General features: G+C 34.9%; 5 protein-coding genes and 1 pseudogene across 5 annotated transcripts; 5 read left to right on the forward strand and 1 right to left on the reverse strand.

The window, feature by feature from the left end:
* The first annotated feature begins 1,373 nt into the window (after positions 1 to 1,373).
* Positions 1,374 to 7,391, forward strand: LOC108342977 (transmembrane 9 superfamily member 1). The gene is made up of 12 exons (XM_017580936.2): positions 1,374 to 1,611; positions 2,869 to 3,061; positions 3,158 to 3,262; positions 4,514 to 4,531; positions 4,610 to 4,707; positions 4,788 to 4,940; positions 5,077 to 5,211; positions 5,350 to 5,516; positions 5,703 to 5,797; positions 5,888 to 6,261; positions 6,488 to 6,761; positions 6,882 to 7,391. The coding sequence occupies exons 1-12, from the start codon at positions 1,528 to 1,530 to the stop codon at positions 6,947 to 6,949; spliced, it is 1,764 nt and encodes a 587-aa protein (XP_017436425.1). The 5' UTR covers positions 1,374 to 1,527; the 3' UTR covers positions 6,950 to 7,391.
* A 699-nt stretch (positions 7,392 to 8,090) lies between these two features.
* On the forward strand, positions 8,091 to 9,065 carry LOC108341821 (ferredoxin). Its single transcript, XM_017579473.2, has one exon. It carries the CDS (start codon positions 8,397 to 8,399, stop codon positions 8,838 to 8,840), a length of 444 nt encoding a protein of 147 aa, XP_017434962.1. The 5' UTR covers positions 8,091 to 8,396; the 3' UTR covers positions 8,841 to 9,065.
* Positions 9,066 to 9,653: 588 nt separating this feature from the next.
* Positions 9,654 to 10,595, forward strand: LOC108342303 (ferredoxin-like; annotated as a pseudogene).
* A 2,459-nt stretch (positions 10,596 to 13,054) lies between these two features.
* LOC108342331 (ferredoxin, leaf L-A) lies at positions 13,055 to 13,770 on the forward strand. Its single transcript, XM_017580089.2, has one exon. It carries the CDS (start codon positions 13,087 to 13,089, stop codon positions 13,618 to 13,620), a length of 534 nt encoding a protein of 177 aa, XP_017435578.1. The 5' UTR covers positions 13,055 to 13,086; the 3' UTR covers positions 13,621 to 13,770.
* Positions 13,771 to 15,859: 2,089 nt separating this feature from the next.
* On the reverse strand, positions 15,860 to 22,521 carry LOC108342130 (MLO-like protein 4). Its single transcript, XM_017579843.2, has 15 exons — positions 22,120 to 22,521; positions 21,809 to 21,866; positions 21,493 to 21,716; positions 21,231 to 21,347; positions 19,852 to 19,912; positions 19,505 to 19,596; positions 19,229 to 19,303; positions 18,847 to 18,932; positions 18,523 to 18,572; positions 18,397 to 18,437; positions 18,131 to 18,301; positions 18,015 to 18,050; positions 17,860 to 17,927; positions 17,682 to 17,742; positions 15,860 to 17,586 (listed from the first exon to the last, which is right to left on the reverse strand). Exons 1-15 carry the CDS (start codon positions 22,243 to 22,245, stop codon positions 17,164 to 17,166), a joined length of 1,689 nt encoding a protein of 562 aa, XP_017435332.1. The 5' UTR covers positions 22,246 to 22,521; the 3' UTR covers positions 15,860 to 17,163.
* On the forward strand, positions 16,254 to 16,862 carry LOC108342028 (ferredoxin, leaf L-A). The gene has a single exon (XM_017579730.2). The coding sequence runs from the start codon at positions 16,254 to 16,256 to the stop codon at positions 16,698 to 16,700; it is 447 nt and encodes a 148-aa protein (XP_017435219.1). The 3' UTR covers positions 16,701 to 16,862.
* Positions 22,522 to 23,174: the final 653 nt, after the last annotated feature.

The following is a 23,174-nucleotide window of genomic DNA, read 5'->3' on the forward strand; positions in this document are numbered from 1 at the left end:
TGTTAGTTCAAAATCAAATTTATCAATTTGACTTGCAAGGAGATTTGTATCATGTGTTGGTTTTTATTTTTAATTATGTTAAAAGATGTGTATATTGAATATGAAACAAAATATTAATAGGTAATCTAATAATATTAAATAATAAATAAATTCTGTTTAGGTAAAGTTTAAAAAAATTTATTTGTAAGATAAGGTTTGTTATTACAAAATTGATAAATATATTACATTACACAAATAATAAAGTGAATAATTTCAAATATCTATTTTTCACCAAGTCAGACTTGCGTTATCTAAAAATATTTTATGTTTTTTTTTTACTAATTAAAGTTAATAAAATGTTGAAATGATGAAAAATATTGATTTTTAATTAAAAATAATTTTAAAATTGTATGAATCAATTATATTTATTTACTAAATTTTAAGACTAAAATTTGTGAGATAATATATCAGTTTTTATGACTTTTTATTTACCTTTCAAATTGTATTTGAAAATATTTTGAAAATAATCTTTTTAAAATTTTAGACATATGTTTTATCTTAAACAGTTTTTAAAACATGTCATATGTTTTGGAAAAGTTTGAAAAGATTTAACAAAAAAAATTAGAAGTAGCCATTGAAATAGACACGAAAGGTAAAATAATTATTTAAAAACCGAGGATGGATACAATAATTATGCAAGTGCAATAAGCAAAACAACACACTATATACTGCAAAAGCCCAGTTCAATCTACCGTCCAAGTTTTCGATATTGAATTTTCTATTAATAATAATAACCAAACTTAATTACATACAGTTTTTATATTTTAAATTTTAATTATGTTAATTAAGTTCTTCAAATATGACATACAAGTGTAATTTTCTATTATAGATTCTAACTAATTGCACCAAATTGAATCCTTTATTATAATAATAATAATAATAATAATAATAATAATAATAATAATAATAATAATAATGTTACAGGTTTTTGTCCTTCAAATATTTCATCAGTCAATGTTTAAAAAAATAAAATAAAATTGTACCAGAGAGGATCCAACTGTCAGAATTGAATTTAGATCTTAAAATAACACTTCACAACTTAATTGCCAAAAGGAAGTTAACAACTAAAATAGTAAAATACAATAGTTGAAAAAAAAAATAGTTGCAAAATATTACCATTACTAATAGTATAATTTAATGCTGTCTATTCTTATATTATAAAATGAAAAACCATTTATTTTTATCCATTTTAAAATTTAATATTTTTCTTCATGCACTATTTTTTTTAGCTAACTATTTTCCCAGTCATATTAAAATTAAAATTAAAATGTTATACATATATTGCATTAATAAAATAAATATCTAAAAAATATATTTTGTTTTCCTGTAGCGTAAGAAGAAAAAAATTGGAAGGTTGGTTAGATTGAAGGTAAAAATTAATATTAGTAATCAGTGGCACAGAGAGAAAGAGAGAGAGTCTCAATCCTTCAAGGGCAAGTCCTGGTCGTGTTTCTATTCTCTCTCTTTTCTTCTGCTCTGAGATCCGCCATGTTCATCTTCTTCAGATTCTCCTTCCTCCTCCTTCTCCCTCTCTTCCTCTCTCCGGCGTTCGCTTCCGAGTCAGATCACAGGGTAAGGTTCTCCGATTTCATCTCTCGATCCAATTTTCCTTCATTTTCCGATTAGATCTATCTACCTTTTAATTTCGCTTTCATTTTTTCAGCTTCGTGTTTTTTCGCTTTTATGTTTTACTGGCTTTAGATCTCAGCTGTTTCCTCACTCCTCTCCGTTATGCATCCCTAATAATAATTCACATTTTCGTTTTCGATGTTATTGGATTGCGATTTCAACTCTTCCGTGTTCTGTTATTAATTCGTGATATGCGCTCTGATTGGAATTCAAAGTATTTAGGATCTTTCCCTTTCATTGGACTCCGCATTAAGTGAATGTAAGAAACCCGTGCGGATGATGTTGAACGCTGAGGGGATGCTTTGTTGTTAGTTTTCATGCACAATCTCAACGTGCAAGCTTTATAGTTGTTGCCCACTCTTTTGTTGACAATCGTGTTAGTATTGCAAATTTTGATTTCTTTTTGTCTATCCCTTTTATTCACTTGAAAATTGCAACACCGGTGTTTTTGAAGTTTTTTCTTATGTGTTTGTTTAGTTTTACTCTGCGGCATCCAATGTCACGCTGAAATATTAACTAAGTTGACTTTTGGTAAATGTTTGCGTGTTTGATTTTGCATGGGAGAGCCCGAGTTCGGAAGTGACTTTTAGTTGAAGCAAATTTATGTACCTTTTCTCTGTCGGATCGAAAATTTTATATTGAATCTTACTGGTGACTTTCTTTTAGAACGAAACTTCCAAACCCAAATCACTCCACTTCAAAATCAAATCTAACAAAATTATAATTTGCAAATGCTCGACCAAAGCACAAAGAGAGTGTTTTGTGCTGTCTACTAGCAAGTTTTTAGAATTTTAAAGGCTGAAATGATGGACTTACCTATGCGATGGGAAATTCGGTTGAAAACTGTTTAGTGCATAGGAGCTTCTGCCTCTCTGGACGTTAGGAGCTTCCCTATGGCGGAAGCTTGTCAATGGTGGATCGGATTTTGACTGGGAGTAATTTTGGTTTGTCGTATTTGAGCTTCGTATTAAACTCATAACAAATCAATCAATGGTTACCCATTCCTGAAAGTGGTAGTTGGTGCACTTAACATATATTTTCTTCTAAATGACTTTAAGCATTTGACATCTGAATCATTTTATCACTGGATCCGTCCTCATTTCCTTAAGCTAGGAGTAAAGATAAAATATGTTTCTCTTGTTAGTAGCTTCCGGCCATCAGTGGCTACCTGTTTTAAACTTGTATTGCATTTTGCTGCAGTATCAACCAGAGGATCATGTTATCCTTTGGGTGAACAAAGTGGGTCCTTACAACAATCCACAAGAAACGTACAATTATTACAGCCTACCATTTTGCCGTCCACCTGGTGATCCTGCTCACAAATGGGGTGGTCTTGGTGAGGTCTTGGGTGGCAATGAACTCATTGACAGTCAACTTGAGATAAAGTTCCTAGGTATGTAGGCTTCTTTCATCCTATTTATTTCGTAAGACCTATCAGTAGACAAACTGTCTCTAAATAAAAGGTTTCTTTTCTCAAATTTTAATTAAGGAAACGTGGAAAAGACCACCTTTTGCCGTCTGGAGCTTAACGAAGCAAATGTTAAACATTTCAAGGATGCAATTGAGAATAATTACTGGTTTGAATTCTTCATGGGTATGTTGCTACGTTTCTTTCTTTCACATATTACTATAGAATTGTTGGAATAAATGCATTTTTATATATGGTCAAGAAATTCTAGGCACTGGCAACATTTTTTATTTTGGTATTTTGCCCTTGCATAAACTAAAACGGCTGGGCTAAATAATATGCACAATATAGCCCTTAACTCTTAGTTATCCTATCAACTTCTGTAACTAGTAGGATACAGTCTTCAAACTAATTTCAGGGAAAATGCCACTGGAAGTTGCCAACAATAGATTTTAGTTGTTAATGATACGAGAAATCATGTCGTCAACATTGGTTTTGAGAGTCTCAGAAGACTAGTTCAACGGTGACAGGGAAGGGAGGCTTGTAGCTTGGGTTTTATATTAAGTTATTGCATGCATGCTTTAGTCTTGGCTGAAAATGATTTGTCAGATTCCTTTAAAATTGAAGAATGGATTTAACTTATGACTTTGTCTGTAACTTTTGTGGCATTGTGATGTCATGCGAATATTTTAAAATTAACAGGCATTGATATTAAATATTTTGTCATTTGTATTGACGGGAATTATTCATGAATCATGACCAGTTACAACATTTCATTGTGTGGGAATATAAATTATAATGTATAAACAATGAGGCATACATTTTAGATATTATCCATGGTGACACATTGACTGAATTTGGAATGCTTGAGCCTGGAAGAGCAGTGTCTTGTCCAATTTTGATCCTTCTATAACTACGACGACAAGTCCATGAGGCTGGGTGTTTCATGATGTACATAGTTATCAAAGCTGAAAGAAGGATGAAGTTAAGAATTCTTCTTGTGAAGTTATTGCTTAAGCATTCTTGACTTGACTGATATTATAATTGCTGGACGTAAAAAAAGGGGTAAGGGAATCTTGGTGTGGTAGACCTCCTCCTAAAATATGTGTGGGGTCTAGTGATGGTTTGCCCTACTCTGTATAGGTTTGTCGTAGGCAGCTTTACCTTGCACTTGCAAATGGCCGATTCCCAAAAAATATAAATGTTGTGTTTAAATTTATAAACTAAGTATTTTTCAATAGCGAATGGTAGACAATTGATATTATATTATCTTGATAGGTGTAATGGTGTGAATTAGGATTGGTTTCATGGGTTGGCCCATATTTGTTTCGTTTTTATTCATAATTTTATTGATTTTCTGAATAACTTACTCTTGGCATTCTTTCTTTCCTTGGTTGTTCTATTTGTTGGTCGTTGATGTGCTAAACACAAGTTCAGATGATCTTCCATTGTGGGGTATGCCTACTTTCTCTTTATTTGATCTATCATTTCATTCGTTGATCATAGTATAAGATTATTTTATTCATGTTTAAGGGTATGTTGGGGAGCTACATCCTGATAAGAACGGTGATAATGGCAAGCACGTACTTTATGCTCACAAAAACATCAATATTCAATACAATAAAGACCAGGTCAGAAGTTATTTAAGTATCTTTGCCATCTTTTTCTGTTTTGGGATTTATAGAGTGCACACTTAGGTCATTTATTGCAGATCATCCATGTTAATCTTACTCATGACAACCCAAGGCCTCTGGAAGTAGGAAAATCTCTGGACTTCACATATTCTGTGAAATGGACTCCTACAAATGTCACTTTTGCACGGCGATTTGATGTATACTTGGACTATCCATTCTTTGAGCATCAGGTGAAAATAATTGCTGCTAGATTTGTATTTTAGATTGAAGCGGTGTTTATTGTTGATTGCCGGCTATGTGTTGATTCGTGTGGATCCTATATTAGCCATGTCACTGAGAGAGCTTTGATCCTTTTTCTTTCTGTAGATTCACTGGTTCTCCATTTTTAATTCTTTTATGATGGTCATCTTCCTTACTGGATTGGTGTCAATGATATTAATGCGAACTTTGAGAAATGACTATGCAAAGTATGCTCGGGAAGATGATGATTTGGAAACTTTGGTGAGAAATTCTGGATGTTTGTCTTTTACTACTATTGTTATCGTTATTATTTTTAAAACGTGGAACATAGGATGGCTTTCCTGGAAAATTCATTTTGCTTCTGATGTCAATTCTTGTGCAACCCCGAAATACTTCCAGGAACGAGATGTTAGTGAAGAATCTGGCTGGAAACTCGTGCATGGTGATGTTTTTAGGCCTCCTCGTAGTTTGGTTATTCTTTCAGCTGTTGTTGGCACAGGCGCTCAGCTTGCATTGCTGGTTCTTCTCGTCATCTTGTTGGCTATTGTTGGGATGTTGTATGTTGGGTAAGTCAATAACCTTAAACTAACTGTAATATTGATCTGAAAAATGATTTTGTTAATAATAGTGTGATTGCTTAAAAAGTGGAGTTAAATGTTAATAACTAGACATTCCTTTAGTTTCCCCCCTGATTATACTTTTTATCCACTTCTTCTCCCTTCATTATTATGTGAGGTTCATTCACTGTGCAGACGAGGAGCCATAGTCACGACCTTCATTGTATGCTATGCACTCACATCTTTCATTTCTGGTTATGTGAGTGGGGGGATGTACTCACGAAATGGGGGTAAGAATTTGCAGTGAACTATACCACATGTTCTCTGTGTTTCTGTTGCCTCTTGATCTCTCCATGAACGATTATAACTGTCATTTTCAGGTAAAAGTTGGATTAAATCCATGATCCTGACAGCATCACTGTTCCCATTCATGTGCTTTGGAATTGGTTTTATTTTAAACACAGTTGCTATATTCTATGGATCACTAGCTGCCATCCCCTTTGGTACTATGGTTGTTGTGTTTGTTATATGGGCTTTTATTTCTTTCCCTCTAGCACTTCTTGGTACAGTTGTTGGAAGAAACTGGAGTGGTGCTCCAAATAATCCATGCCGTGTGAAGACCATTCCTCGTCCCATTCCTGAGAAAAAGTGGTACCTCACACCATCCGTAGTTTCTCTGATGGGAGGACTGCTTCCCTTTGGCAGCATATTCATCGAGATGTATTTTGTGTTCACTTCCTTCTGGAACTACAAGGTGAATTAAAATGCAATTACTTCTTTTGGCAGTAAGCGTTTTTGTTTTTTCTTCCTTGTTTTGTGTAAGGTTTACTTATATTTTATTAGAACAAGTAGTTATTTCTTTATAACAAAAAATATCTATATATTGTCTTTCAACTGATAACTCTTAATATTCCTGTGATAGTCGAGTAAATACATGCTATGTTTCTTATGCGTTTTTCCCCTTCCACTTTGACAAACAGGTGTACTATGTATATGGCTTCATGCTACTGGTTTTTCTGATTCTTATCATTGTTACTGTTTGTGTGACAATTGTGGGGACATACTTTTTGTTAAACGCTGAGAACTACCACTGGCAATGGACTTCTTTCTTTTCAGCTGCCTCAACAGCTGTTTACGTGTATTTGTACTCAGTATACTACTACTATGTGAAGACGAAGATGTCAGGCTTTTTCCAAACCAGCTTTTATTTTGGATACACTTTGATGTTCTGTCTTGGACTGGGAATTCTCTGTGGTAAGTCTCCAGTTTAATTGTAATCTCTGTTTGGCTTCTCTGAATACTTATTATATAGATATAAAAGCTAGTGTGTTCTTATCGCCTGAGTTGGCTTAAATTTTTTCTCCAAATGTGCAGGAGCTGTAGGTTATCTTGGTTCGAATTTATTTGTGAGGAGGATCTACAGAAACATCAAGTGTGATTAAGGCTTTTCTAGAAGTCTGAGACCAGAGCAGTTCCATATGTTTGTTGCTGGACACAATAAATTTCTTCGAGGAGGCCTCTGGTCATGTGTGGGGACCAAGCAGTGTTTACAGGTAGTAAGTTTCACAGGGTTGAGGATGAGATGTATTCTTTCTCTATATTAGGGCATGTATTCTTTAGGGAAGCCCTGAGATTTTTTTCCCCTGACTTGATTGAAAAGCCTTGATTAGAATGCAGGGATTGGTCTTTATAATTTAGATAGTTAGCAAAATATCAGACTCGTTGCTCTACTTTTTTCATCCTTTTATAAATAGGTGCCCTATTGACGGACTGATGTCGGATTCCCCTACACGGTTTAGCTATTGTACGTAGAGGGGATGAAGTCACGGAAATGAATTTTGTGCTTCTGAATTTTGTATCAAATCTGAATATCCTTTCTAACTACTTGCCTGCATAACTCTCCTTGTTTGACATTTAAGTCATTGACGTTTTCCCCCTCTCCATTACTTGTTATGCTGCATGCATTTCTGCCCGTGTCAAGGGGTGTGTAGACACGAACTTAACCATGAATAAATGGGATGAACATTTTGTGCATCTGCATACTCGGTTTCTTAACGGTGCTTTGATTTGGTAGTTTTCTGTTTCTTTTAGAGTTTTTTTTTTTTTTTTTTTTTTTTTTTTTTATAGAACTTGGGGCTGTAAAATGCAGCACAGCAAGGATAAAATGTTCAGTGTTTGAGTGGAGCACTTTCAAAATTGAGTACCAATGAAATTGATTTTGGATTGAAATCAATTAATTTTTATTTTAAAAGTTAGTAGTAAAAATTTAGTGTGTGTATATATGTATATACTATCCAATCGAAAGGTTATTCAACGTTGTTTTTAACTCAATGTGGTTTCACCTAATTTAGCGTGAATTAAAGAAAAAAATACTCGATGGCTTTTGGGACAAAAGATCTTGCTCCGTTTCCGCTACGTTGGAGGTTCCAGTGTTAAGCATAAGCACACCATTTTCAGCTGTCAAATTAGATGTGGTTAGAGTGAAAAATAAACAAATTTTCCCAATTGATTGTGTATTTAAAGGTGTTGGTTTCAATACACGACTTCTAAGTAGCCAACCTCAGAAGTAGCATTGCATTGAGGACCGCAAACAGGGCTCCGTAAAAGTACTGATGGAAAAAAAATCGATTAAAATGATGGAAAAGTATAATTTATGAGGTGAGGATAATTCCACCTACCATCATGAACAACGAGTGGTGATGATAGAGATAAGATAGATTGAGGCATGAAGCAAAGCCACGTGGCCGACTGGTAGCATATCAGCTAACGTTGGTGCTCGTTGCAACCACACTATTTCCACAAGCTCTCTCCCTGTTTCTTATCATTAAGAAGAAGCAGAGCATCAGGAGTTGGTAAAGTAGCCTTCTACTCCTAAACTCAAACACGGAAATGGCCACCGCACCCGCTTTATGTGGCTCTGTGTTGAACACCTCTTTTCTCAGGAAGCAGCCTGTGATCAGCACAAGCCTGAAGTCATTCCCAAACGCTAACGCCATGTTCGGTGTGGAAGGAGGACGTGGAGGTCGTGTGACTGCCATGGCCGCTTACAAGGTGAAGCTGATCACCCCAGAGGGAGAGAAAGAGTTCGAATGCCCAGATGATGAATACATTCTTGATGTTGCAGAGAACCTAGGCCTTGACCTTCCCTACTCATGCAGGGCTGGTTCTTGCTCTTCCTGTGCCGGCAAAGTTGTCGCCGGCAAAGTCGACCAGTCAGACGGTAACTACCTTGATGACGACCAAATTGGTGAAGGCTTTGTTCTCACCTGCGTTGCTTACCCATCCTCCGATCTTGTTATCGAAACCCACAAGGAGGAAGACCTCGTTGCTTAAATCTTATCATCATCGCTGCCTCTACTTTATTAAGTTTCTTCCTTTCCCAGCTCCATCATGTGTGCTGCCTTTTCTTTATCTCTCGTGCCATTTCTGAGGATAGACACACCCATTATGCTTTATTACGTACGATAAGTAGCTTGTTATGCAGTAATGTAATTCATTACTTCCCCTGTATTAGCACCTCAACATGTTTTTTTGTTAACTATAATAATCTTTTCCTTACAGTTTTTGCATGCAATTTCTTTTCCACTTTCCGGCCTTCAATGACTGATTACTACCTTTTATGACCGCAAATTGGATCTTGTCATTCTATCCGTTTTAACATTTTATGGGATTGGATTCATGAATTTATGAAAATAAATACTACCACAGTTTTACACATCAATCTGTGCAAATACCAAAAAAATAAAAAAGTTTTCCATTGCTCAATTAACAATACATATAATATTTATAAGCAAAACAGATAGAAGTGCAACTCAAACATACTTGCTTGTTTACGTTTTCACGCTCCCGACATTTTTATATTTATGATTTTATCATTCTCTTTTTGGGGTGAAAGAGTGAATATATCTAGCAGAGAAGAAAATGGATAAATCCCACACAAACTACTATCTGATAAGCCTTTCTATATATATCAATCCAAGATGTTGGAACAAAGATTTGTAACTATTAAAAATGGTTTTTTTTTATTCAAGTTAAAATATCATACTTGTGAAGGGAGAGATAAATGAAATAAACTAAGAGTTAAAACGAGGTTCTGTTATTCAAGTAAAGGTTAGAAGTAATTTCAAATCTTTCGTAGTAGCAAAGAATCCACTAAAAAAATGCAGATGACAGATTCACAGCCATTGAAGTATTTGAACTTATTGTATAATAACAATATTTTAATGTTTAAAAGCCGTAAAAGAAGAGTATGAATGGATAAGATATGCATAGAAGAACAATGTGATGATAGTTTTCAAGTGGAAGCCTGGATTGTGAACAATCTGTGGAGATAACAGAGGCACACAGATTGAGGTACGTGAGGTTGCATGCGACCAAGATATGGTGATAACAATCGTGAGAACCAGTTGTGATAAAGCCACGTGGCAGTGGGGTTGCATGTGAAGTTGGTGATGGTTGTAATCACAAGCTCCTTATCGTTATCACCAAAGAACAAGAAAAATCCATCAACTTTGCAAGCAAGAGGAGAATGGCGTTGATTCATGTGGCAGTGTTGAACACCTCATTCTTCTGGAAACAGCCAGTCCTGAAGGCATTCCCGAACGCTAACGCCATGTTTGGTGTGAAAGGAGGAAGTGAGGGTCGTGTGAGTGCCATGGCCAGTTACAAGGAGACAAAGAATTTGAATGCCCAGATGATGCTTACATTCTTGACCATGCTGAGGAAATAGGCATTGATCTTCCTCACTCGTGCAGGGCTGGTGCTTGTTCTAGCTGTGCTGGCAAAGTTGTGGCTGGCCAAGTGGACCAGACAGATGGTAGTTTCCTTGATGAAACTCAAGAGAGTGAAGGCTTTGTTCTCACCTGCATCGCTTACCCCACTTCAGATGTTGTTATTCTCACTCACAAGGAGGAGGAACTCACTGCCACTGCTTGACTCATTCAGTTTCTTCCTTTCTTTTCTGTCTTGTTCCATTTTCTCAGGATTTGACTATATATATAATGTTTCATTGTTGTATTGGAAGTTCCACGTCGACGAGAGATAAGATCAATATATAATATATAAATAGATACAAACCTCATTTTACAAGTCGGTCATCTCTTAACATTTGCTTTATGATCGGCAACTTATCATGCAATTTTGTGCCTTGATGCTGACTTGCATTGTAGCTTCTTATCTTAGTTGTTATAGAAGATGATTTCATGCATTGTGTGGCCAAAATTTTAAGTTTCATATCACTTAAAAATGAGAGATGATATCTGATTGTGTCTGCTGCACTAGGTAGATTCCACTTGTGATAAAAGAATTGAAGCAGGCTAAGGATATGGAATGGGAGGCATTAGAGAAAAGAAAAACATTGTAGTTGAATTCCTTGCCAAAATTAAGGAATGAAGTCAATCAAATGCAAATGGTTATATTCACACTTTTGTGTTTTCTTTCTGTTCTACCTTTTACTTTTCCCTAGTATTGCCAGAATCAGTCATGTGAACTGCATAAGGTTAGACCATTTGAAGACAGATCCTTTCTCATTGATGCTGCAGATGCATAAATGTCAAACGCTAAAACATAGATAGAGGGTTCATCAAGTTCCACATTAAGAAGAACGTTTCACAAACATACCCAAAATATTCACATTCTTCCTCTGCCAAGCCCATAAAACACAATGTTGGGAATGCAAATATGAGTCTAAGTCCCCATATGTATACAGATGAAAGATTCATTAATCTATTCACTTAAGGTTCTTGATAGAGAATGTGTCAATCCCTTATGTGGTTGGACTTAAATCTTATTGGTGTTTATATCTCTCCCTGAACCTCCCTCTCAATAGACCTAAAAGTGCACGACGGTACGAAGGGCCTTAAGGTTTTGGATAGACCCAACTCATATAGCCACATATCATAGGGTCCATGTCTTGTAAATCAGTTCATCCATTGTCTTTACTCCTCTATTTGGATCAAGTAATTGACCAATTTTGTACTTCAATTCTTCATGGAATTCCATTTGATTTCTTGGCGTTATCTTTAAGGTAGCTGTTCCTTGTTTGATCCTAACACACTGTCATCTTCAAAAGAACTTTTACTGAGGTCCATACTTCTTCAAGGAAACTCAAAGGTCCTTAATTATATGATATGCATCCTGAACAGATTCTTGGTTCAAGAAGTTCTCCATGTTCCAGAAATCACAGCAAAGGCTCCCCTCAAACTTTTTTCTGCTGCACAGTAGTACCGCAACACAAGTGTTAGAAGGAAGACTTATAAAGTTATCTGAGCAAATAGTCAACAATGGAAATCCGCTTACAGATATTGAATTTGCAAGGGAATAAATGGAAGAATATTTCTTGAACCTTACCCTGAAGAAAACTGAACAACTTGAGAAGTGTAAAACAGCTGGAATAAATAGTTGAAATAAGATTGTTTAAGTAATAAAAGTGTTTCCAAATTAATCTTTATTACTGATGAAGTAAGAATTTATGAAGTAGTTGAAGTGAGCAGAAGGAAAACATGGTAATAATAGAGTAATGACACAGTTAGAACAGTAAAAATGGGTCGTAACTCACGGGCCAACTAAGCTCATCACGGGTTTAAGTCGGGATGAGTTTGAAAACATGACTCATGCGAGTTGAACTTGTGGTGGGCCGGGTTGGCCCACTAACCCAACTACCTAATTTTATTTTATTAAAATTTAATTTTAATTTTATAAAAAAATATTTATTATTTTGTTTTTGTTTGAAAAAATTATTTAAGTTCCTTATTTTCAAAATTAATTAAAATTGGGAGTGAAATTTGGAAGTGAAATTTGGAAGTGAAATTTGTTTAGATTTAAATTATAAAAAGTTTGTAATTTTTTTTATTTATAAAAAGATTATAATTAAGTGAGCTAGACAACCTGTTTACCCACCAAACCGTGGTGGGTCGGGCCGGGTTCAAATTTTTCTAACTCGCTAATTAATGAGTCAGGTTGGGTTGGCTCACTAAGTGACTAACCCGTGATGGGCCGAGCCGGGTAACCCATTTTGACAGCTCTAGATACAATCACACATATTTACATTCATTTAACACAAGTAAAATGATTATAAAAAAAATATTTTTTGACACACCTAAATTTGTTATTTGTCCCTATCCTTGTTTACTTTTTTTAGAAAAAATATAAAAGTGTATACTTTTATGATTATTTTACCTTTATACCTTATGTCAAATGAATGTAAAAGTGTGTCATGATATTATTTTTATGAAAAAATAATTTTTTATAGCTTTTCGAAAAAGAAAAAAATAGTATCAAATTAATGTAAAAAATCATGTATGTCAAAAAGATTATTTTTTGTAAGTAATATGATATATTAACAACTTTTTTTTAACAGTTTTTTAACCATTGTGTTACTATTTTATTAATACTTATATTTGAAAGCGACCATATCACATGTTGCCACGTACCATTTTAAAAAACTTCTAAAATAAAATATTTTTAAAAATCATTTTCATTCTCTTAATAATACATGTGGTGATAAAAGGTAGATTGAAGCCTAGAAGAGTGACACGTGGCAGATAAGGTTGCATGTGATTTCACATCATTTCATTGATTTATGTATCAGAGAGAAGAAGAAGAGAAAGAAGAAGAAGGAAAGAAGCAGCAAGAACAGCAAGAAGAGATATTTATAAGTTTGAACAGAAAGAGGAGAATGGCAGCTCTGTGTGGCCCTGCGTTGAACAGCTCCTTCCTGAGGAAGCAAGCAGTGAACATGTCAAGCATGAAGGCATTCGAAAACGCCAACGCCGTGTTTGGTGTGAAAGAAGGACGAGGTGGTCGTGTGACTGCCATGGCCACTTACAAGGTGAAGCTGATCACCCCAGAGGGAGAGAAAGAGATAAAATGCTCAGATGAAGATTACATTCTTGATGCTGCAGAAGAACAAGGCCTTGACCTTCCCTATTCATGCAGGGCTGGTGCCTGTTCTTCCTGTGTTGGAAAAGTTGTGTCTGGCAAAGTGGACCAGACAGACAATAGCTTCCTTGATGACGACCAACTTGAAGCAGGATTTGTTCTCACCTGTATTGCTTACCCGACCTCTGACGTTGTTATCCTCACCAACAAGGAGAATGACCTCGTTGATTTTTAAATCTTATTTTCTTTCAGATCTCATGTGCTAGTGTTGAATCAGGTGAATCTTGTTGCTTTTCTTGCTGCTTCTGTTATGAACTCTCATGTTATTGCTTCTTGTATGAATTATTAAGCTTCAAAGTATATTTGATGATATTTTTTTTTATAACGATGCTTTAACTATTACGTCCTTTTATAACATTTTAATACGTTAGTTTATAATTACTTCATAATCAATAATAATAATTATAAACATTAGACCGTGATAAAATGGTATAAAAAAAACGTTTTGAAAGTATTATTATCTATTTTTTTATATGAAGGATGAAATCAGTAGCAATTCTTGCGTCAATAAAGAATGCCACAAACTTTTCTCAAGTATGATCAATGCAAATAAATAATTTTTTATGGGCTAATTACTATTGAGAACCATTGCAATAAAAAAAAATCCTCTAACAAAAACATGCCCCAATAACAACAAAAATAATATTTTCTAACAAAAACATACCTATCAACGACAAACAAAATCATAATATAAATTTAATGTAGTACATTTTTTTTTTGGGAATAAAGAAAAACATCTCATCCAAATTTTCTAAATAGAATTGTAAATTGTTCCCATATATTTTTAAATAAAATTATAAACTCTCAAATGATACCTAACTAATGAGTTCCTTATACATCTTTGAAATTAATTGAATTCTGATAATAATTTTCAAATTAACTCTTTGTTGTTTCTTTTTTCGCATTATTCAATACGAAAGATTTTGAGTAAATTTTATAATATTAAACAAAATCCAAAGGAGAACAACACTTGTGATAAAGAATAAAAAATGGCATGACAATTTTTTTTTCTATATATGAAATGAAGCTTAGATCAATAGAAAAAAAAAATTGTTAAGTTAATAAATTATGAGTATGTAATTCAAAATGACAACTATGAAAATAATAAAAATAAATATATATCACGTTACGAGACAAAAACAACACAAATATATACATGTCTCCATCCTCATCTTTAATTTAAAAAGCCAACTATTATCCATATTCAATAATGTAAAAATTTCTTATAAAATAAGAATAAATAGAACAAATCTATTTATCATTTCAAAATACATACTTAATTTTAATTTGAGTTAAAGTTTAAATTGTGCTTTCAATAAATATTATAAAAAATATGAATATAAAATAAAAAAGAAAAATATGTTATATAACATATAAAATATACTTGCAATTAAGTCATCTTATTAATAACTAGGTTTAATACCTATTTTGGTCCCTCTTTTTGTAGAGTCTGTTCAAAGTTGTCCTCCTTTTTTTCAAAAGTTCACTAACATCCTACTTATCGCAAAAACAGTTTAAGTGGATCCTTTTTGCTTACGGCGTTAAAAAACTAACGGCAAAGTTGCTCTGCTGGCCAAAATTAAATGACATGTTCAATTAATCTAATTAGTTGGCAAGTTCAGTTAATAAGAGACTGCCACGTGGCAGACCCCTTTCCACCCAAACCCTAATTCCCTTTTCCCCTCTACGCCTTATACTACTGCTGTTTTGGAGTACCGGGTTGTTATTCACGATCCATTGGAAGTGTCTGTTGATGAAAAGAAGTGGCATAATGTAAATGGTCACGCTGTTGTGGATGCTCAACATCCAGTCAGGACATAAATTCCTATGCGTGTGCAGAGCAAATGTGGCTGTGCGTAAGGAGCTTCACACTCCTGCATCTGATCGATCTTGTACTCATTTGGAATTTGAAATTTCAGGAACTGGAGTTGCATAAGTATTTGCTTGTGAGAATAAACCTGCGGTGATACACACTTGTTTATATAATTTCCTACATTTTCCATGTTCTTATGCCTGTTTCATTACATAGATATGAAACAGGGGACCATGTTGGTGTTTACTGTGACAATTTGTCTGAAACTGTGGAAGAGGCATTAAGGTTAATAGGGCGCGGCGTAGAGGGGAAAAGGGAATTAGGGTTTGGGTGGAAAGGGGACTGCCACGTGGCAGTCTCTTATTAGCTGAACTTGCCAACTAATTGGATTAATTGGACATGTCATTTAATTTTGGCCAGCAGAGCAACTTTGCCGTTAGTTTTTTAACGCCGTAAGCAGAAAGGATCCACTTAAACTGTTTTTACGAGAAATAGGATGTTAGTGAACTTTTGAAAAAAAGGAGGACAACTTTGAACATACCCTACAAAAAGAGGGACCAAAATAGGTATTAAACCTAATAACTACTAACGGAAAAAAAAAAAAACTAAAATTACTAGAATACATACATTTTTGTAAATAACATACAGCACAGTAAACACCATTCATTGACAAGGATAACTTTGTAAACAACAAATAAATTTAAAAAAAGTTCAATTTATAATGAATCCATGAAAAAAGTTAGCACAATTAAAGCAGTGGACGACCATAAACCATACTCAGATTCCATATATAAAGTTTTATATACTTACCAAAAAAAGGAAAATAGGAAGATATAGTGAGACATAAAATGATGCCACGTGGCAGATAGGGTTGTGTGTGGCCTCACCTCATGTACAGTATAAGCACACTATTTCTGCAAGGTGAAGGTCAGAATTCTTATCCTTCAGCAAGAAGAAGAAGAAGAAGACGACGACGACGCTAGCAGCATTGAAGAATGGCGTCGATGACACCCGCTTTCTGTGGCCCTGTCTTGAACACTTCCTTCCTCAGGAAGCAACCACTGAACATGGCAAGCATGAAGGCTTTCCAAAACGCTAACGCCGTGTTCGGTGTGGAAGGAGGACGTGGAGGTCGTGTGACCGCCATGGCCGCTTACAAGGTGAAGCTGATCACCCCAGAGGGAGAGAAAGAGTTCGAATGCCCAGATGATGAATACATTCTCGATGCTGCAGAGAACCTAGGCCTTGACCTTCCCTACTCATGCCGGGCTGGTTCTTGTTCTTCCTGTGCCGGCAAAGTTGTGGCCGGCAAAGTCGACCAGTCAGACGGTAACTTCCTTGATGACGACCAAATTGGTGAAGGCTTTGTTCTCACCTGCGTTGCTTACCCAACCTCCGATCTTGTTATCGAAACCCACAAGGAGGAAGACCTCGTTGCTTAAATCTTATCATCATCGTTGCCTCTACTTCATAAAGTTTCTTCCTTTCCCAGCCCCATCGTCTTTTTCCCTTTATTCTGTGCCATTTTCTCAGGATATATACGTATATTATGCTTGTTTATGAACAACTTGTTTTGCATTAATTCGTTAATTGCTTCACCTGTACGTAGTAGCAGCTCAAGTTCATTGCTGTCTCACCGTTGTTGCCCACCTGATTGAATGACAACTCGATTGTTACGGTAGATGATGATGTTAGTGCGGAGGATTAGAGATCCGAATTGTGTGGTTATCTTCTTATCGCTTAGAAGAGACTTGATATATATATATATATATATATATATATATATATATATATATATATATATAATCTATTATGGTATCTGAAGAATAATACAAAGTAATGTCTATGCTCATTCAAGATTGATTTGTACAACTATCTATGCTAGTTCTGAAGTAATATAAAACACTAATTTAATGATGTTTTCTGAAACAAATCAAGGAGAGTGATAGCTTTTGCTTCCTCTCCATTACCGACACGATCTTCAACGTTGTGGGACGGTTGTGGGGGATTCGTATGTACAGATTCAGACAAACATCCAGCCACCTTGATTGAATCTTTTGCTTTGTTGGGAGTCTCGAAGTTCAGCTGGTCTACTGAACTCACTGTTATCTGATTCAAAGAGGCTAAAGAAGAGCTTCGAGTCAGAGTACCAGATGCCACTGTTATTTCGTCCCTCTCATCGATTGTTGATTCGAGGGAGCATACTGATCTTGCCGTGTGTGAATGCAACGAATCATGCTTAGACTTGTGTTTCACTCTTTTACACCAACTATGCAGGGACTCTCTAACTCTCTCCGCCACTAAGGCCTTCTTACATCGAGATCCCATCTGAAATGAGTTATCAAAAACATTTCCTTTAAGATAGAATACAATATGTACATTACATATTTTGTTAAGAACTTAATAGTGAGTATTATGTCAACCTGACAAACTATTATATTCAGAGGCACTGTCATATAGCTACACCAGAACTGAACAATAGCACTGCAAGATTAAAAATAATAACATGTGAGTGTGCCTGCATATTGAAGTAGTGCAGAATCCAGAAAGTTGGTCGAGAAATAGAACAAAAAAAAAATCTTGAAAGAGGACGAAACCAACCCAGATGCCAACCGAATGATGATCATGTAATGATTTCTCATGAAGCACGATTTTTCTTGGAATCCCCACTGAACAAACAAAACCAAGATAATTCATCTAACAAAAGCATGCTGTGAGTCACGTATACAATCTTGGAAAACTGAAGTCTTACTTACCAGTGTCCAAATAAAGGTTGCCATTTCGAATGCATTCTGCGTGAACAGTAGAGAAAATAAGAACAGAAAACACAACCATGCAGCATGACCTGGCTATAAAGTGTATCTATTCTTACCTGAAATATGACAAATTGTATCAGCCATAACAGTATATCTGGTTTTTTGAACCAAAATAGGTCATCGCGTGGCTTTACTTGTGTCCTGGGAAACGGACCTCTCTGCTCCATAATTTCAAGTGCCAAGGTTGATACAACATGTTGAAGCTTTGCCCCTATCAACATGACAAGCTTTTACGTATAGAGAAATCAGACCTTGATGAAAAAAACTTTCGATAGACTTTTTCATTTTGATTAGTTAAAATAACAAAGTAGAATATACATACAATTGCTGGGATAAATGATAGCCAGAAGTATATATTCAGACCTGCAAATTTAGAAACTTAAAAATATGAGGAAATTGATTAAAGACACTAACAATATACACGTCTATAATTCTCAAGAGAAGCTACCGTGGATGTTCACGAAGATGCACACTATGGCATAAATCCAAAGCATCCAGCTGCAAAATAGAAAAAAAAAAAAGGGTTATTCGGCTATAAGTTTTCTCATTGTTTTTCTTAGTAGAAGTCTAATGTTGATTTGAAAAAACATTGGTATTGTTACAATAACACTTGAGTTGGAAACTTCATCTCCCATCACTCAATTCCCTGTGCTAATCATGACGATTCACAAGCATGCTATGTTAATTAATTAAGCAACTTACTGTTAATAACTTGCATCGGTTTGTAGAAACACCAGTTAAAAGGAGAAATCCATTTCAAAATGGTTCTTACCTTATTCCTAGAATTCCTTGAAATTCATCTTCCATGCTTCGAACCATATATTGATGGAAATTATAAGATAACGGCAATTTGTGCTCCTGTAAATTTACATTGCAGGGAGCCAATAGGTGATCAGTGGTATGTAATACTAGTGAGGACGATGACAAACAAGATAATCCTTAAATTATCATATGATGATCATTTATAAAATGAATGACATGGATTTGTGAATACAAAAGTTCATCTCAGCTCACCACCTATATAACATTTAGAAAGTTACTTCGATTTAGATGAATTACTCAAAAGATTAGGCAATCAGAGAACAATAATGGACCAACAAATCTCCACGCATGCATTATTTTATCCAACATCCTTCAACATATTAAAAACTTACAGTGATGAATCCTAAACGTAGTGCGAGGTAATCTGATTTTCGTATAGAGCTCCTAAACTGACGTAGAAAACAGAGCTGCAAGGTCAGATCACAAATATTAATCCATTAAATAGTTCCAATCCATGGATATTTCCTTATCTTGTCATGCTTTTAAAATTGCAACTATTTAAACTGAAAGATGTTTCAGCTGCCAGAGAAATTATGCAGAAAAAGGCCATCCCAGTAAAACCAAGCACACAAATAATTAAGGATTTGCGATTTTTGTTGAAATATTACCATCCAATTTAGGATTGGACTCCTGCTCCATGGATGAGAAGTGCGATGGAAAATAAATGTTGTCTGTCGCTTCATCAGCTTGATTTTCTTTGCTGTTTAACAAAAAATAGTAAGACCATATATTAATTTGTTATATGCAATGCAGAAGTATATGTCAGATTTCATTTATAAGACCAATTGGTATTAAGTAAAGTTGTTCAAGAGATATGTAAGCAGCATTTCAAGAAACTACGTAGGACTTCCCATCAGTATTACATGAGAAACAGGCAAAGAAAACAAGTTTGGAGGGTTTTCCCTCAGCCATTTGTTTTTATAATGACAGAGTTCCTACATTATATGCCATTTACCTTGCTGGTTTCCATCGCTTGGCATCCTAGCCTGATTTTCCCATCTGCGCCAACTATAGATCTGCAAAATCGTGAAACAAAGAGAAGATAAAGACCGGCTTCCTTAACATAAAGAGGCAAGCAAGAAAATTTCTGTTTTGTGTGTCATTCGTGTTCGGCAATTAATCCTACGTGTCCTATCAAATGATATGAACTAGACAACTAAACATGGAAAACAACATCAACTAAGACAACAAGAAGTGATTGATTGGATCAAGAATCCCTTGAACAAAGACGGTTGGGTTCTCAACAATGTCAATGCAAGAAAACACAAAGACCAAAATTGAAAGAAAACATTTCTGTTGATCTTGAAGATTCTACACACCAACAATTATAGTGTACTGTCAAAAAGATCTCTATATATAGAACTTATAATAAGGGAATATCAGAAAACTGTTAAGACAGTTAAGCCTAATAAATGCTTGCAGTAGACAGTCGACATCCATCTAGACACCCATCTAGTAGAATGCCTACTACTTCCATCAAACTTGAGACGGTCCGGTTGTCTGTCTGACTACGCTCTTTAGCAGATTTTGAGAAATTCAAGTGTGGAGTTTGGAGTGCTACTTTGAGTGGAGACGAATAAGGAGAGTAATATATATATAGGGAAAAACCAACAAAATCACTATTGTTCTTACTTGGCCCACCCACTAGACATATTAAATAGCATGATTTAATAAGGTCCTTTAAGCCAACTATGCTGATTTAGGTCACATTTACCTATTATAAAGATAGTTTAATAGACTAGTTATTATTCATATTTTGTTATTATTTATTATATCGCTATTATTCTTTCGAGATAAGTATTATTTTAATAAAAATATAGACTTATTAATCCTATAAATACAACTAGAATTTATCAGAGAATACACGCTTCATAATATTAACTCTCACTAATAAATCTTACTCTCTTATTGAGAAAGATTTTCTCTCTCAACAAGAAGAGATCCTTTTCGTATAAAAAGAACAATCAAACCACCATTAGGATTTTGTGGCATGTCCATAAGTTTAAGCTCAAGATTCCGATAAGAACTATTATTCTAAAGTTTTAGGTTGAGAATGGTATAGAGATCTTTTATATTTGAGGTGGCTCAAGGTTTAAGACTCATTGAATCAACAATTTAAGTGTAAATTATCCCTGGTTTGTCTACTCCAGGAACCCAACAATTGGCGTATCTGAAAAGTGTTATACGAGTAGATGGCTCATGAGTAGAATACTGTTGCAATAATCAATCTATTGTAAAAGAATATAGCTTAGGTGGCGTATAAAGTTTTGGATTGAGAGTGGTGCAGTAGAGAAGTATTTTACATATAATAAACTGAAAATTTTGATGACTTACCTTGCTCATCGCCAAACCAACTGCCAGACAGCTATACAAAACATGAGTGATTCCGAGAACAAACAAAAACCGGTGCAGCTGCTCAAGACCCTCGTATGAAACAAACGGTTCATGACCCTGCATTCATGTATTAGTATTTTCGGGAAGGGGTATTTGTTCTATTAAGTAACAGCTGAAGCCAGTCTATCACAAATATTCACTGCCAAACATTATACGATGAAGAAAGCAAAGCTTAGATGTAATTGTTATCAATGCATGTTACCTCTCCACATTGGTTGAATGCTCCATTATTTAATCCCTTTGGAATACTAGTTTCACCAGGTATAGATGATGAGCTTTCCAGCATGATATTCTCATTGATGTCCAGGTCTTGTTCAGAACAAATATAAAATCGACTGCTAAAAAGTGACGAATTCACACAAATTTCAGAGATCCACCTTGCACTTTGTGCCAACAGCAAAGAGATAAGCCCCAGCAACATCAGCTCTATCACAAAACAAAACAAAATATCAGTAAAGCCGATAGCTTCACATCTCTTGAAAATAACAGGAACGGTGAAATCATCTCAGTGTCATTACCTTCCTTAAGTTTCTCCAGTGATGCAAAAAGTGCCTTCCTTCTTGTTTTCCTCAACCACTGCACAACCAAAGAAAAAAATGCTTCATATCTTCTTCACGAGATTTGAAAAACTACTTGTGTTTATCATCAGTCCATTTTTTTTTCCGAGTTCAAGCCTGTCACAGCTTATCAGAAAGAGGAAGAGCTTCTGGAAATGACTAGAAAACAAAAGAGTGACACTATCATGGCAAGTAACAACCAAGGAAGCAAACAGTGAAAAGGGTTATTTTGTTTACTCTGCAGCTTCTACACATAAATTTTCAGCCTTTACCTCTCCAAAGCGGTAGATAGAACGTTCAACCAATAAGCAGACAAAAACCATGACAGCAACAACAGAAGCAACTGAATATGTTGGTGTCTCAGCCAGAGAGCGACCCTGCTGCAGCACCTCTGCCATTGTTCACTTCAGCGTAACAAGTTGAACTCTTTTTCATGGAAAAAGCAGAGAGCTTTGATTCCCCCACATAAATATGAGCCAGATGGGATCCATGGAATGGGGAAGTGCAGTGCAAAAAGGAAGTGTATCTTGGTTTAATAATTATTTGGTGAAGAAGGGGCATGTGGGCATTGGAAACCTCACTCACCTTACACAAAAATTCATTTTTTATTGTTTTGTCTAATTATTTTTTTCTTCACTTTCCACTCTTTTTCTTCTCTCTCTCCAAATCCAAAACCATGCACATGGGGTTTCCACTCTCCCAGGTAAGGTTGCTAATAATTTGTAATTTACAAGGGTCCCAATAGAAGCCTGGTATATTCTGTGGATGTGAATGATCTTGCCATGAATATGAATGCACAACAAATCACAGAAATGTGAGTTCTGCCAACAAAAAACAACAACAAAAGGAGGCAGAGAATGATAGTTTAATGATTAAGGCTGTCTTTTGATTAAAGTTGGTCAAATAATTTTGCAAATTTTTCATAAATTCTAATCCACACAACAAAAAATGAAGAGTTTACTATCTGGAAACTGTTAAATGGTTATATACTTGATCGAGTTATTCGTCTATCACTCACTGTTGTTGTTTTAGGATGTATAACTTTATTATGTTTGAAAACAGATTATAATGTCAGACTGTCATGAATTTGAATATCAGATTCTTATGTTTTTTTTTTATATATATATTTTAAAGCAAATCTAGCGAATTAATGTTTTTGAGTCATGTTTTAAATACTTTTAAAATAAATTATTAACAATTAAAAAGTAACTTTTCATCACAATTTAAACATTTACTATGCACCTAGAATATAATTTGTTTATTTTAATTTTTATTCATTGTGAAATTAATTACAATGTAAGTTATATGTTCCAAAATATTTATTGTA

This window comes from Vigna angularis, chromosome 6 (genome assembly GCF_016808095.1).
Source record: "Vigna angularis cultivar LongXiaoDou No.4 chromosome 6, ASM1680809v1, whole genome shotgun sequence".
Taxonomy (NCBI): Eukaryota; Viridiplantae; Streptophyta; class Magnoliopsida; order Fabales; family Fabaceae; genus Vigna; species Vigna angularis.